This window comes from Arvicanthis niloticus, chromosome 16, assembly GCF_011762505.2.
Source record: "Arvicanthis niloticus isolate mArvNil1 chromosome 16, mArvNil1.pat.X, whole genome shotgun sequence".
NCBI classification, from domain to species: domain Eukaryota; kingdom Metazoa; phylum Chordata; class Mammalia; order Rodentia; family Muridae; genus Arvicanthis; species Arvicanthis niloticus.
In genome coordinates, this window is record NC_047673.1 from 53,573,559 (window position 1) to 53,586,197 (window position 12,639).

Consider the following 12,639-nt stretch of genomic DNA (forward strand, 5'->3'; position numbering starts at 1 on the left):
ATCCTGCCAATCCATGAGCATGGGAGATTTTTCCATCTTCTGAGATCTTCTTCTATTTCTTTCTTCAGAGACTTGAAGTTCTTGTCATACAGATCTTTCACTTGCTTGGTTAGATTCACACCAAGGTATTTTATATTATTTGTGACTATTGTGAAAGGTGTCATTTCCCTAATTTATTTCTCAGCCTGTTTATCTTTTGAGTAGAGGAAGGGTACTGATTTGTTTGAGTTAATGTCATCCTGAGTGAGGTAACCCAATCACAAAAGAACACACTTGTTATTCACTCACTGATAATTGGATATTAGCCCAGAAGCTAATGCAACTCACAGACCACGTGAAGCTCATGAAGAAGGAAGACCAAAATATAGAAAGTTCTTCCATGAATGATACTAATTTTCCAAATAGAAAACATTGTTTTTGCATTGTAATATTCCACATTAAAGCTCACATTAATTCTCTAAACATGACTCAACACACAATAGCCTTGCATTTCAATATTGGGAGTAATAGTTGGTTATGTCAGAGATTAAAGGTTATTACTTGATGTAATCTCTGCATTATCTTTTTACATATAATCTTTTATTAAATGTCCTTTCCAGTATCAGAGCTGACCTTTTGCAGAAATCTCTACAGCAGAGCAGAAATTGGTTTTATAAGGCGAATAGGGATATTAAAAAATAACAGAACAGAACTTGTTGGGAGTGACTATTGTATCTGGGTCTCAGATTTTGCTGTTTTTATATGTTGTTAATTTTCTGCATCTATAATTGATATCCAAATGTAAACTCATTAAGTTCATTAATAATAAATGTCAATAATGCACGTGAATAATGAATTTAAAAATAAATAAAATAAAACTCAAGAAAAATTTAAAAAATAAAAAAAAGAAAGAACAAGCAAAACATGAGTAAGCAGTAATATTAAAAATCACAGTAAATATCACTGTGATAAGAATTGTATGTAAGCAATAAAGTTATCGCTCTGAGTTTAGAAGACCATTGAATGCATAAAGCAAGACATGTGAATACCCACAATTACTCAAATAAAGTATGGGTGTATTGGTATCAGAAAAGAGGGTTAAATTTCATTTGTTTAGTAATTTATTTGAATTTTTAGACCAGGTCTCTATATATGGCCATGGCTGTCCTGGAACTCACTATGTAGACTAAGTTAACTTTGAACTCTACCTCCAAGTGCTGGGATTAAAGGCATGCACCCTGCTGCTTATGTCAAACTGAGTCTTAAAGTGAACCCTGACTAGAGATAGAAAATCCTTATATAGTAAAACCAGATAAATATATCACAAAGATATAATATTCTAAGTATTTAATAATCTATTACATGTACAATAATATGACCTACATACATATTAAAAATAAAATGAGATTAATTCACTTGAAGAAAACAAAAACGTAAAAGTTTAAGACAGCTACAGAATGATGATAAACAGCAGCAAAAGTCTATATTATCAGATAGGCTAAAAACAGCTGCAGAGAATATTAGCCATATTCTGATTTATAACATAACTTATGTATAAAAACTGATAAAACAAAAAATGTATGAATTATTGGGCAGAATATATGGTTAAAGCAGAGAATATTCTTTGTAAATATTGGTCTCACCCAAGGTCACATCAGTCAGAAACTATTTTGCCAAGTGAAGAATAAAAGAGTAAAAAAGAATTCTAAAAGCATATTTTATAATTAGAAGTTAAATGGTGCTAAAAATAATTTTAGGTTGAGAAAAATAATGAGACAAAATAATGAGAATGTAATAATAAGCAAAATATGAAATGACTGGTTGATTAGAATAAGGTGAAGCAGACTTGTGAGACATTACAATATCCATTGTTTGTACTGAAAAATACAAATTCAATATAACTACTATAAAATTAGAGGTCCAGAAGGCACAGAATCACATATTATAAGAAAAAAATAAAACAAGGTCTGAAATGAATTAATTCTCTTCATTGCTAACTTATAACAATTTAATGTATCCACCAGTGATTTACCATATAAACATAAGGAACAATAGGATAAAAGATGATACAATTGTTGATTTCTTCTGGAAACATTTTGGAAAATATTTTTATTGGTAATCATACAAGAACATTGAATTCCTTTTGAATACTAATGGTATAAAACATTTCAACAGTATTGCAGGAGGTAATGCCAGTTATTCATTGCTGTAATTTGAAGTAACTTTATTACTCTCACTTCGAATGTTTTCAAATTTTACAAGATCTTGTTTTTAAAACTATAGTGAGTTTGAGTTTGATGATTCACACAAATAATTGTAGCACTTGGAAGGCAGAAGCAAGAGCGTTACCATGACATCAAGGCTAGCCTGTGCTAAACAGTAAATGTCAGGCTCACCACAGCTACTTGGAAAAACTGTTCCAAAAAGCCATAAAGAAAATAATCAGAAGCATGGTTTTTCATAACACAGAAGAGACTTATTAAAGTAACATGCACAAAAGTGACCAAAACATATAACAGTATTTCAATAGGCACATAATTCTTAAATTACAAATAGCTATATGAACTATGAGGTTATTTATGAAACCAATCAGTAACTTCTGTGAGTAAAATATATTTTTATTTCATAAATACTTTTTTCAAAGACTTTTTCTGTGAATAGCACAAGACCCTGGACAGCTGTGTATCCATACTGTTACTTAAAATCACCAAACATCTCTAAAAAGAACCAACATGCTATCTTCAGTAATTCACTGTTACACTAAGGCTAATAGGTGGGCTTACAGTCATTCCATGTGAATTAAAGAGTCCAATTCAATTCAAACAATAACTTGAAAAACCAGAGATTAACATCAGTATATATTTGTTAATGTTAATGCAGAGAGACATTATTATGACAAAAATAAGTATGAAGTTTGTTTTTTAAGACAGAATCCAGAAATCAATGAAGTAATTTATTCTATGTCTTACCTATTGCTTTTAATGTAATAACCTAACACAATTAATAAAACAAAGACTGTTACTCTTTGGTTGAACTTACATGTTTATTTTTACTCTTTTGCCTTAATATGCATGTTGTTTTCCAAGAACAAAATTGAAAAAAAAATGGAAGAAAACTACAGGTTTGGTTTTTACCTATCTGAAAATAAATAAATTTTAAATTTCCTTAATTAGAGTAAAATTGTAATAATAAATAGTAAATATTTTCTCTGCCTCATTTGATGAAGGTTTATCGTTATTTTAACGTCATTAATAGAATTGTCAAAATACATATTTCATGGGTTGTATGCATAGAGTACATACATATATACACAAATGCACAGATGGACACATACAAGCATCTGAATTTGGTAACTTTAGTGGGATTTTATGCCTCTGGTTTCATGTGATTTCGGAGAATATAAATCTCTGCCTTCACTGTCTATATTAATATCAATGTCAAGGTTTTATTTCCATGTAGATATAAAATTTTCTTTATCTGTCCTCTGAAAATAATTATTGGGAGGTTCTCACAGAAAAAGGCCATTTCAACCTGAGATTTCTTTGTTGAAAAAAATCTATTAAAAATAACTATGATTACACAATTTAACTGTGGACACAATGTTCAAAATATACATTTAGGCTCTTTTTGTGTCCAAAGCTTGTATTTATAATAATCTTTTTCAGGAAACATTAACCAGTTCTTTTTCCCCATCATCAGTCTTTCTTGACCTCTATTGTCCTTTACAAAAGAAAACTGTTACTATTTGGAACTTTGTTTACCTTTCTGCCATTTTACTTTGACTTTATTCATCTATATTTTTGCTTCTCTAGTAACTTTTAGTTCAGTCCATACCCTTTCTTCTAATATTTCTATGGCTATGGAGCTCAGTCTATCACAGGCACTTGATTTATTGCAAATACTTAGCTCTCTTAACTTCCTGCTAATTACTGCTTTCATGGCATTTACAGACTTGGTATTCAGGACATTTACTAGACTCCAGTTACAAATACTTTTTAGTGTTTCTTATAAGTTCTTCTTGGCTAATTTGAATAATACACACACAGAGACATATATATATTACATTTTTTAAATATAGAAATTTGTCTTTCTGATGGTTTTCCAGTCAATTATATTGTGTCTGATTATATGATTAATACTAATCAACAATTCTAAAGCATTCAAAATATTTTAAAATCAAGGCTTTCAAAAACTCCAAAACTTTCAAAAACTGAGCCATTTCCATTTTACTTAAATATTTGAAGAATGAAACAAAAATAAAAGCCAGGCTTGAAAATCGAACCCCAGTTGTAATCCCAGCTGCTTGACAGGCAGAGGGACTGTGAATTAAAGTCCAGTCTGGGCTAAAGAGTTTGATTAAAGACAGGTCGGGTAACTCTCAAAGACCCCACCTCAAATTAGAAAGCATGAGAAGTGGTAGCTGTAGTGTAGCCGTGTGGCCGTGGCCGTGGCCGTGGCCGTGGCCGTAGCTGTAGCTTAGCTCTTGCTGTACCTGTAGCTGTAGCTGTGGCTGTAGCTCACTGCTAAAGTATTTGCCTAGCATGTTTGAGGCCCAGGGTTCAATCTCCAGCATAGCAAAATAATAATAAGGAACAATGATAGTAAATAAACAATAAGAAAAGTGTATCTTAAATTAATGAAATGCTTTACTTAGAGGAGACTGAAGGAACTCCTCAGGTATAAACTACCTTTTCTCCCGGGGTCACAGACACTCTCCAGATGCAGTGTGTATAGGAAGGGTAGCCATTTGGGAATCCTGGGGAGGAAAGGTTGCCACTGGATTCTTGTAGGGTTTCTCCACATGCTGAAGGGGGAAAGGCATGAAATTATTTACTAATCATTATGAAAGGCATGAACATAATATATAGTGTTAGATAGTAATATGTATTTTTATTTCTTTTTTCCCTTATGTTCTTGTTGTAACTAACGCTGACTCTGTATCTCCATACTGAATCTCCCTGAGTCCTGGGAATTTGGGTATGTACAGCCATGCCCGACTCCAGACTGTGACTACCCTTCAAATGAATTTTTTCTTATGTCTCTCTTAGAGAACTTCAGTATGCTTTCTGGTGTCACTAAAGATAACCATAAAAGAAGACAAGAGGTGATAAATAATTTAGCATATATAAAGTTCCCTTCATGGAAACTTTTCTCATTCATTATTACAGCAGGTAATTTGAAGGACACCCATATTCATTCTGGCGGGGGGAAGACCTACTTCTGTGTTCCTGGAATCATGAGAAACTTTCCTTTCCTTTCTACTAGGGCAAAGTGTATGAAAGCTTGTGGGGCTGTGAGAGGCAGCTGGGTACCTAGTTGAGCAGGCTTTGAACCTTGGAGCCCCTCAGGGATGGTAGGAGTTCAGCCTTGCTCCTGGGCCCCTGGCTCCTTTCACATAGCTACAGCCTTTCCCACAGAGAGTTTTGTGGCCATTGGTCATGTAGCACAGTTAGAGGGTGTGACTATAGGCCACAGAGCCTCAAGACAGATCTCCATACTAATGAGATATTTAAAGGCCAGAGGGCATAGCCAATTAAGCATTTCTTCTCTGACTCTCCTCCTTGCAAAAGGTATTTAACCTCAGGCCCACCCTGAGAATAGGAGTTATAGCTTCATCCACTTTCCACCATGACAATAAATATCTTAAGATTATAGCCTAAGACCATGGACTAGGAACTCTCTACACTTACAGCCACCAAGGCCACCAACTCAAGCAAGCAAGCCCAGCCAGCGGAGGCCCAGGCAAGCGAGTCACTGCGACTCAAGAATCTCATTCCCATGGGACGCAGCCGGAGTTCATCCTTCCGCCTTTCCTCTTTGACTGCAAGTCTGTCCAGCCTGTACGCCCCCTTTCCTTGGTCCTTTTGCAGCCTCTCAGCAGTGCATGAGAGCCTGAGCCCAAGAGCCTGAGACCAGTCGGTTCCAGCTACCTCCTGACCTGGAGAATCACTAACTCAAAAGCTCCAGCCCTGAGGACCCCAGACTGTGTTCCCTCCATCCACGGAAAGAAGTCCCATGGCTTCTCACAGCCCAACGTCTGCCCAGCACCAGCCTGGAGTGAACACAGTCAAGTTCTCATGCCCCTGCCTCCCTGAGCCAAGGCGCGCCAGCCACAAAACCCACGCCCACATATGCGCCACAGCCCAACAAAAGCTATATATTAACAGTGATGTGTAGCAAATTGAAATAGTAATTTCTAAGTAAAGTTATATACTATTTAACATTTAAAAGTCATAAATGATGACTAATACAAATCCAATAAAGGTAATATCAGAATGTAATATACAATGATTCAAAATAAGAAAGCCAACAAAAAAAAAAAAGACAAAAACAATATTAAGAGGCAAGAGTGATGTCTCAAAGCTTAAGAACACTTGCTACTCTTGCAGAGGACATAGGTTTAGTCCCCAGAATCCACACTGAGGCTCTCAAACCCTCTGAACTCCAGTTTAGGTATCTGATACCCCATTCTGGGCTTTGTGGGTACCAGGCACGCACATGCATCCATATAAGCAAACACTCATACGTATAACTTAAAAATAAATAAATCATTTAAAAAACACCCATTTTCTAGAATGTTCTACAAAAGCGGTTTCTCTATTTTCTTTTCTTCACTTATATGTAGAAATTTCTAGAAGAATGATGAATAGTTTTCACTTTCTAAGCTCTTATTAGTCTTTGGAAGTAGGTATCAGTGACCTGAAATTGAAAATCGCAAGCATGCTTTCCATGCTTGCTGTAGGCCAATGGATACAATTCCATTAGTTTTCCTGTAACTTTTGCAAGGGACGTGCTCTGCACCCTGTGAACCTAGCTGGACTTCAGTCTTTGAGAAGTACTTCCTGGCCACAGTTTTTGCAACACTCATTCAATTGTCTAAAAGACACTGCCTTTCCCGTGAAGGGTATTGCACTCAAAACTGAGACATTCCCTAGATCCAAGGAGGCAAAACACACAGCATATGAACTCACATCTCGTCAAATACTCAATAAATTATAAATGACTCTGCATATCTTGTGTTAAATAAAGAAAGATAATGACTCTGGAAACGTAAAACAGAGCTATAAAAACAGTCTGGGATGATATAAATATTTATATCATCAGTAAAACAGACACTAGGTTTGTACAACAAAGTAAATCTAAAGTGGGAATGAGTGATGTTTATTCTGATGAGCCAGGCAGATAAAGGAATCATAGAAGAAAATGAAAACGCCTGAGGTCAGAAGCACATAATTTAGCAGTTACTGAAAATGACCTAGGGTTCTTGATACATAGTATGTTGCAAGGAGGCTTACAAGAATCTGCTAACATTATGCTACATGCTTCTAAGAAAGATATGTTTAAATGTTAAATAACAACTGGGGACCTGAAAGTGTTTTGTGGGAAAAAAACATAAAGTTTTTCCACTATTTATGAGCAAATTCTATGAGAATCAAATCCTCTATTAGACAAACTGAAGTTTACGCTGTATTTCCTATAATAGAATTAAAGCAATAAAATGGTTGATTCACAAATCTGTATAAACTATAGTGTTCTAATGAATACTCAATTCTCTAAATTGTAAACCAAAGTATTGGTAACATAATTCTAAAAGTATTACTCTATAAATTACAAGTAGATTACACTGTTAAAATGTACAATAAAAGCATTTCAAATGAAGCTTTTGTGAGCATTTAAATTTGTTTTTTCAATAAACTCTGCTGTCTCCCTTCCACAGTCTCAACCTACCACACACTGATTTATGCTCAAATATAAAAATCAAATTTGGCTGGGTATGGTGGCTTACATTTACAATCTCACCCCTCTAGAGCCCGAGGCAGGAAATGTACCTTGAGTTGAAGGCCAGCCTAAGCTACAGAGTGATATCCTGTTTCAAAACAGCATCATTCAATGGACTAGGAGGTGGGAGAACCTAACAAGGACAGATGGCATGATTTATTCAAATACTTGTCCATTAATAGAAAATATAGGAATGAGAGGGCAATCTTAATTCAAACGCTGTTATCTCAAAATAATAGCAAGTCTTAAAAGCTTTGAATCAGTTTCCTTGCCTGAAAAACCACCTACGTTAATCATCAGATTCTATGAGGTTGTTTCTTAGGATGAATGACATGACATGTTTTAATCCTTAAATTCTCCCACCTACAATTAGGGAGCCTGAGGGGTGAGAGTATGGCTCTATATGTGAGGATTACAACTACTGCCCCAGGAATAACTGGGAAAATGAAAACTACTAATAAACTATAATGAATAAATTGTTGTTGCTGCTGTTGTTGCTGTTGCTACTGTTGTTGTTGTTGCTGTTGTTGTTGTTGTTGTTGTTGCTGTTGTTGCAGTTGTTTGTAGTGCATGAGCGTGAACCTGGCCCTTGTGCATACAAAGCAAACACTCTATCATTGAGGTGGATTGCATCCTTTCCTTTCTAAATTGTGGTCAGGCAGGCCTTGAACTCATTCTGAGTCCAGACAAGATTTAAACTTGCAATCCTCCTGCCTCAGCATCTCAAGTAGAATTGGAAACCTTTGTAAAATTGCTTAGAGACACTTTATTATATCAGCATTCTAATCAAATCAAAAATTAAAAATTAAAATCTTTACCATATATTCTCATTCATGTATAAATTACTCTCATTCATGTATGAATTATATATATATATATATATATATATATATATATATATATATATATATATACTCTTTCTTCAACATAAAATTCTAATTTGATACTACAAAATAGTGCATTCTGATCAATTATAGAGTCATTTTTTATTAATGGAGCTAAATTTACTGTGGACTAAATATCACTAGCAAATATTTTTTCTATCAATGTCCTAAATTTTTAACAAATATTTGAAAATTCTCCTCTAAATTTTGTAGGAATAAATTTATACTTTTACTCAGGGTAATGAAAGCATAAGTATCTATACAATAAAAATATGTTTAATACCTATATATTTAAATTGCCCATTTTTTCCAAAATTTTACATTTGTTTGGATTTGAAATGATTCTCATAAAAGATAAGAGTGACAGTGCACAGAGGAGCTCAGTGAGTGGAGAGCTTGTCTAGAATTCATGAAGCCCTGCCCACATACAGCAAGTATGGCACTACATGTGTGTGGCTCGAGAACCTGGGTGATGGAGGCAGGAACATCAAACCTTAAGCAGCGCTGGGCTAAGAAATAAGTTTGAGGTTGTCTACAAGAGACCATGTTTGTATTTGTTCTCTCATGAGATTCCTCTCCAACACAGTGCTAGTCTTATATAAACTCATATTTCCTTCCCTGTCTATGTAACATCTGGTACAGTATCTTTCACATACTGAAGCCAGTTCATTCATTCATATAAGTTGAGCAGCTAATTTAAAGCATGTTCTAGTGTGCTTATGATCTAGTATGAGAGATATCAGGTAACAACACACTGATAGCTGTAAGATACATGGACAATGATTACACAGTTTTTACAAATGTGAAGAAATGGAAACCAGGGAGCTTTTACCTAGGGAGATTTAAGAGCTGGCAATTTTCAATGTTCCCAGTGAAGGAAGAGGCCAAAGCAAGTGGCATCATAGTTCTAAGGGAAGAAGAAAATAAGAATGAGAAGGCAAGCGTGGAACAGAAATGTCTTTAAGAGGCTGAGAAGAGAAGAAGCCATGTTTGAAAGAAGATAGCTTGAAATGGAAATTAACCTTTGTATTAAAGACATAAGAAGAATGATTTGCATTTTGAATGTCACTTGGCCAGCAGTAAGGCTGGAGAACAAAAGATGCAAAGGTAAATGGAAAGGGACAACTTAAGACCTGCGATTATTGATGCAATGAGAGAGTTTGGTACACAGATGTGAATACACAGCTACAGACTAATAAGACAGGAAACCAACGGCCAGATGACTGCATAGAAAGAGACAGGCAGAAGAAGTAGAATCTCCCTGACATTCTGGCTTGGGCTATTGGATGGGATGTGCTAGTGATCAGCACGTGAGGAAAGGTGCTGGATAGAAGAATAAATGCATCCATAAAAATGTAGGAGAAAAATGAATGAATAATGTTTGTAAGTGTTGTCAATGTATTTTAGCTGTGTGTGTGTGTGAATGTTTGCAATTTCAAAAAAGTATTCCACCTGAATCTTAGAAAAGTATTAATATAAAAATGTATGTAATGAAAAATGGAAAGTGATAAAAATACAAAAAATTACTTTTAAAGAAAACAAAACGAGTATTAAAGTCATTCAAATGTTTTAGTAATCAAATCCCAGATATATTGGGATGGTCTTCTATCTCTACCACCTACACACACACACACACACACACACACACACACACACACACATATATATATATACCTGTGTGCTAGTTATATACAAAACTAGAAATACATAAATTTGTATATATATATATATATATATATATATATATATATATATATATATATATTAATTACATACATGTATTAGTGTGTGAATGCATAAGCCTTCTCACATGATAAAAGAGATTCAAATATTCAAAACCTACCTTGGATATCTACTTTATATTTTTCTTAACTTTGCTATGTTTCTCGGTGCTTTGGTTCAGAGTACAGTATTTTTTCAAAGGGCCATGTGCTAAAGGCTTTATCCCAGAATACTCCTATTGGAAAATGGTCAGACCCTTAAGAGGTAAAGCCTCATAAAAGATTTTTAAAGCAGAGAAAGGAAGAATGGGGTCCCAGCCCCTCCTCTGGGCAGCAGGTCTGCTCTCCCACACACTTTTGCTAGGATGAGTTGTCCTACCACTGGCTCAAAATCAGTGGGGCCAACTGACCATCGGCTGGAGCTTCCACATTGCAAGTTAACATTTTTAAATCTTCATTATATGACTATCTGAAGTACTTGTTATAATAACAGAGAGTTAAATACTTTGCAGACTTAATTTAGGAAGATTTGTTGAGAAAATATCAATGTTGCTAGTTGGGGTACATGCACTTATGAGCAAAATGTTTACAGAATTACAAAAGTAAATGAAGACAAAATACATACAAAATGCCATGCCTATAATAGAAGAGTTTAATTAGTCATCTAGGAAGAAAATGAGATAACCCTAAGATTACAGAAATAAAGAAAAATATATGAAAATGTGAGCATTATAAGGTAACGGGTTCAGAAGAGAAGCAATAAGAAAACAATGCATAATTTATTAAGGTCACGTATGCTGTAAGCCACATGTGTTAAACAGACTTCCTTTATGAACCAACTAACAACACTGGGATAAAGGTAAGATGAAGATTAGCCACAGAGAACTAATTATCCTGCCCTATGTAGATAATTTTTTATCCAGACAGTAGAGATGATACAAGGACTAAAAATAGAAGTCAGGATTATTGGGTGTCCTTTAAGAAGTCTCAGTGCTTAAAATATTAATAAGCCCTTGGGTCTTCAGGTGACAGAGCCCAGAAATCCCCAGTTGGAGGCTTGAATAGTCTTATGTTTCCCTCTCAAGGCCCATATCAGGTCTATTATATGATATGGCCAAACATGAGTATGTTATATAGCAGAATCTTTCAGCTGTAAAGAATCACGTTATTTTTTTTTCACACCATAATAAAAAAAGACTTTTTACCTGCCTCTAAAATTAATAGCAAGAAATTGAAATAAAAACAATCCTAAACTCTAAGAAAGTCATCCTTTTAATAGAACCTTAAAAATAAAATTCTGCTGTTACTTTAAACTTTTTTTGTGACAAATATGGAATGAATATACAACAGATAATTGAAATCCCACATACTGGTGCTTGTGTATGTGCATGTGTGAGTATGTGTGTACTGTAAACAGAATGGATTACCAGGCATGGAGTCAATAGACATCCTTATATAATTTGTTAAGATTGATTTGAAGAAATTAACAATATATACATTGCACATACTATATTTTAAATAATTTAAACCATATTCTGTATTCTTTAGGAGAAAGTAATGGTGTTTATAGCCATCTTACTAGAAACTTGTCCTTTTGGAAAAGGATATAATTATCAAAGACCATAAAAGCCACAGCCTTGTATATCCAACTATTCACTTTACCCGATTAGGGGTCACTTCAAGCATTTTTAAACTCAACAAAATTGCTCTATAACATGAAATTGGACCTACATATATACCTACATTACAGACCTAATATATCTTTGGAGGTAAACGGATAGGAAAAACTATCGGCATAAAAATTATCTAGATATTTTTAATGACTTTATTCACAAACATAATTTGTAAAAAGATTGAGAATAAGGCTCTCAGCAGGATCATGTAATTGGACCTGTTTTGTTGCTTGTGATGCAAGAACTGTGAGGAGCAATTCAGATTTCAAACAACCTACAAAATAAACTAAGGAGGAGCATGGGGTTTCAAAGAGACTAAAGCAGCAACCAGGGAGCCAGCATGGGTCTGTGCTAGTGCCTGTGCATAAATTATTGACTTGGGGTTTAGGGGGACTCCTGACATTGGGGGTAGAAGTTTCTGACTCTTTTGCTTGTTCTTGGGACCCTCTTTTACCTACTGAGTTGCCTTGCCCAGCCTTGATGTGAGGGTTTGTGTTTGGTCTTATTGTATCTTGTGTTCTTTTAAGGAAGGAGTTGGGAGGAAGTGGATTTAGGGGAAAGAAGAGATGGGCTGGGACTGAGAGGAATGGAGGGAGGAGAAAT

At 34.8% G+C, this 12,639-nt stretch overlaps 1 protein-coding gene across 1 annotated transcript in view; it reads right to left on the reverse strand.

Moving 5' to 3' along the window:
• Positions 1–12,639, reverse strand: part of Tll1 (tolloid like 1) — a 195,492-nt gene that overhangs the window by 68,999 nt on the left and 113,854 nt on the right. The window contains exon 9 of the mRNA XM_034520913.3: positions 4,668–4,783. Coding sequence (XP_034376804.1) covers positions 4,668–4,783 — 116 coding nt within the window. The remainder of the gene's footprint in view (positions 1–4,667; positions 4,784–12,639) is intronic.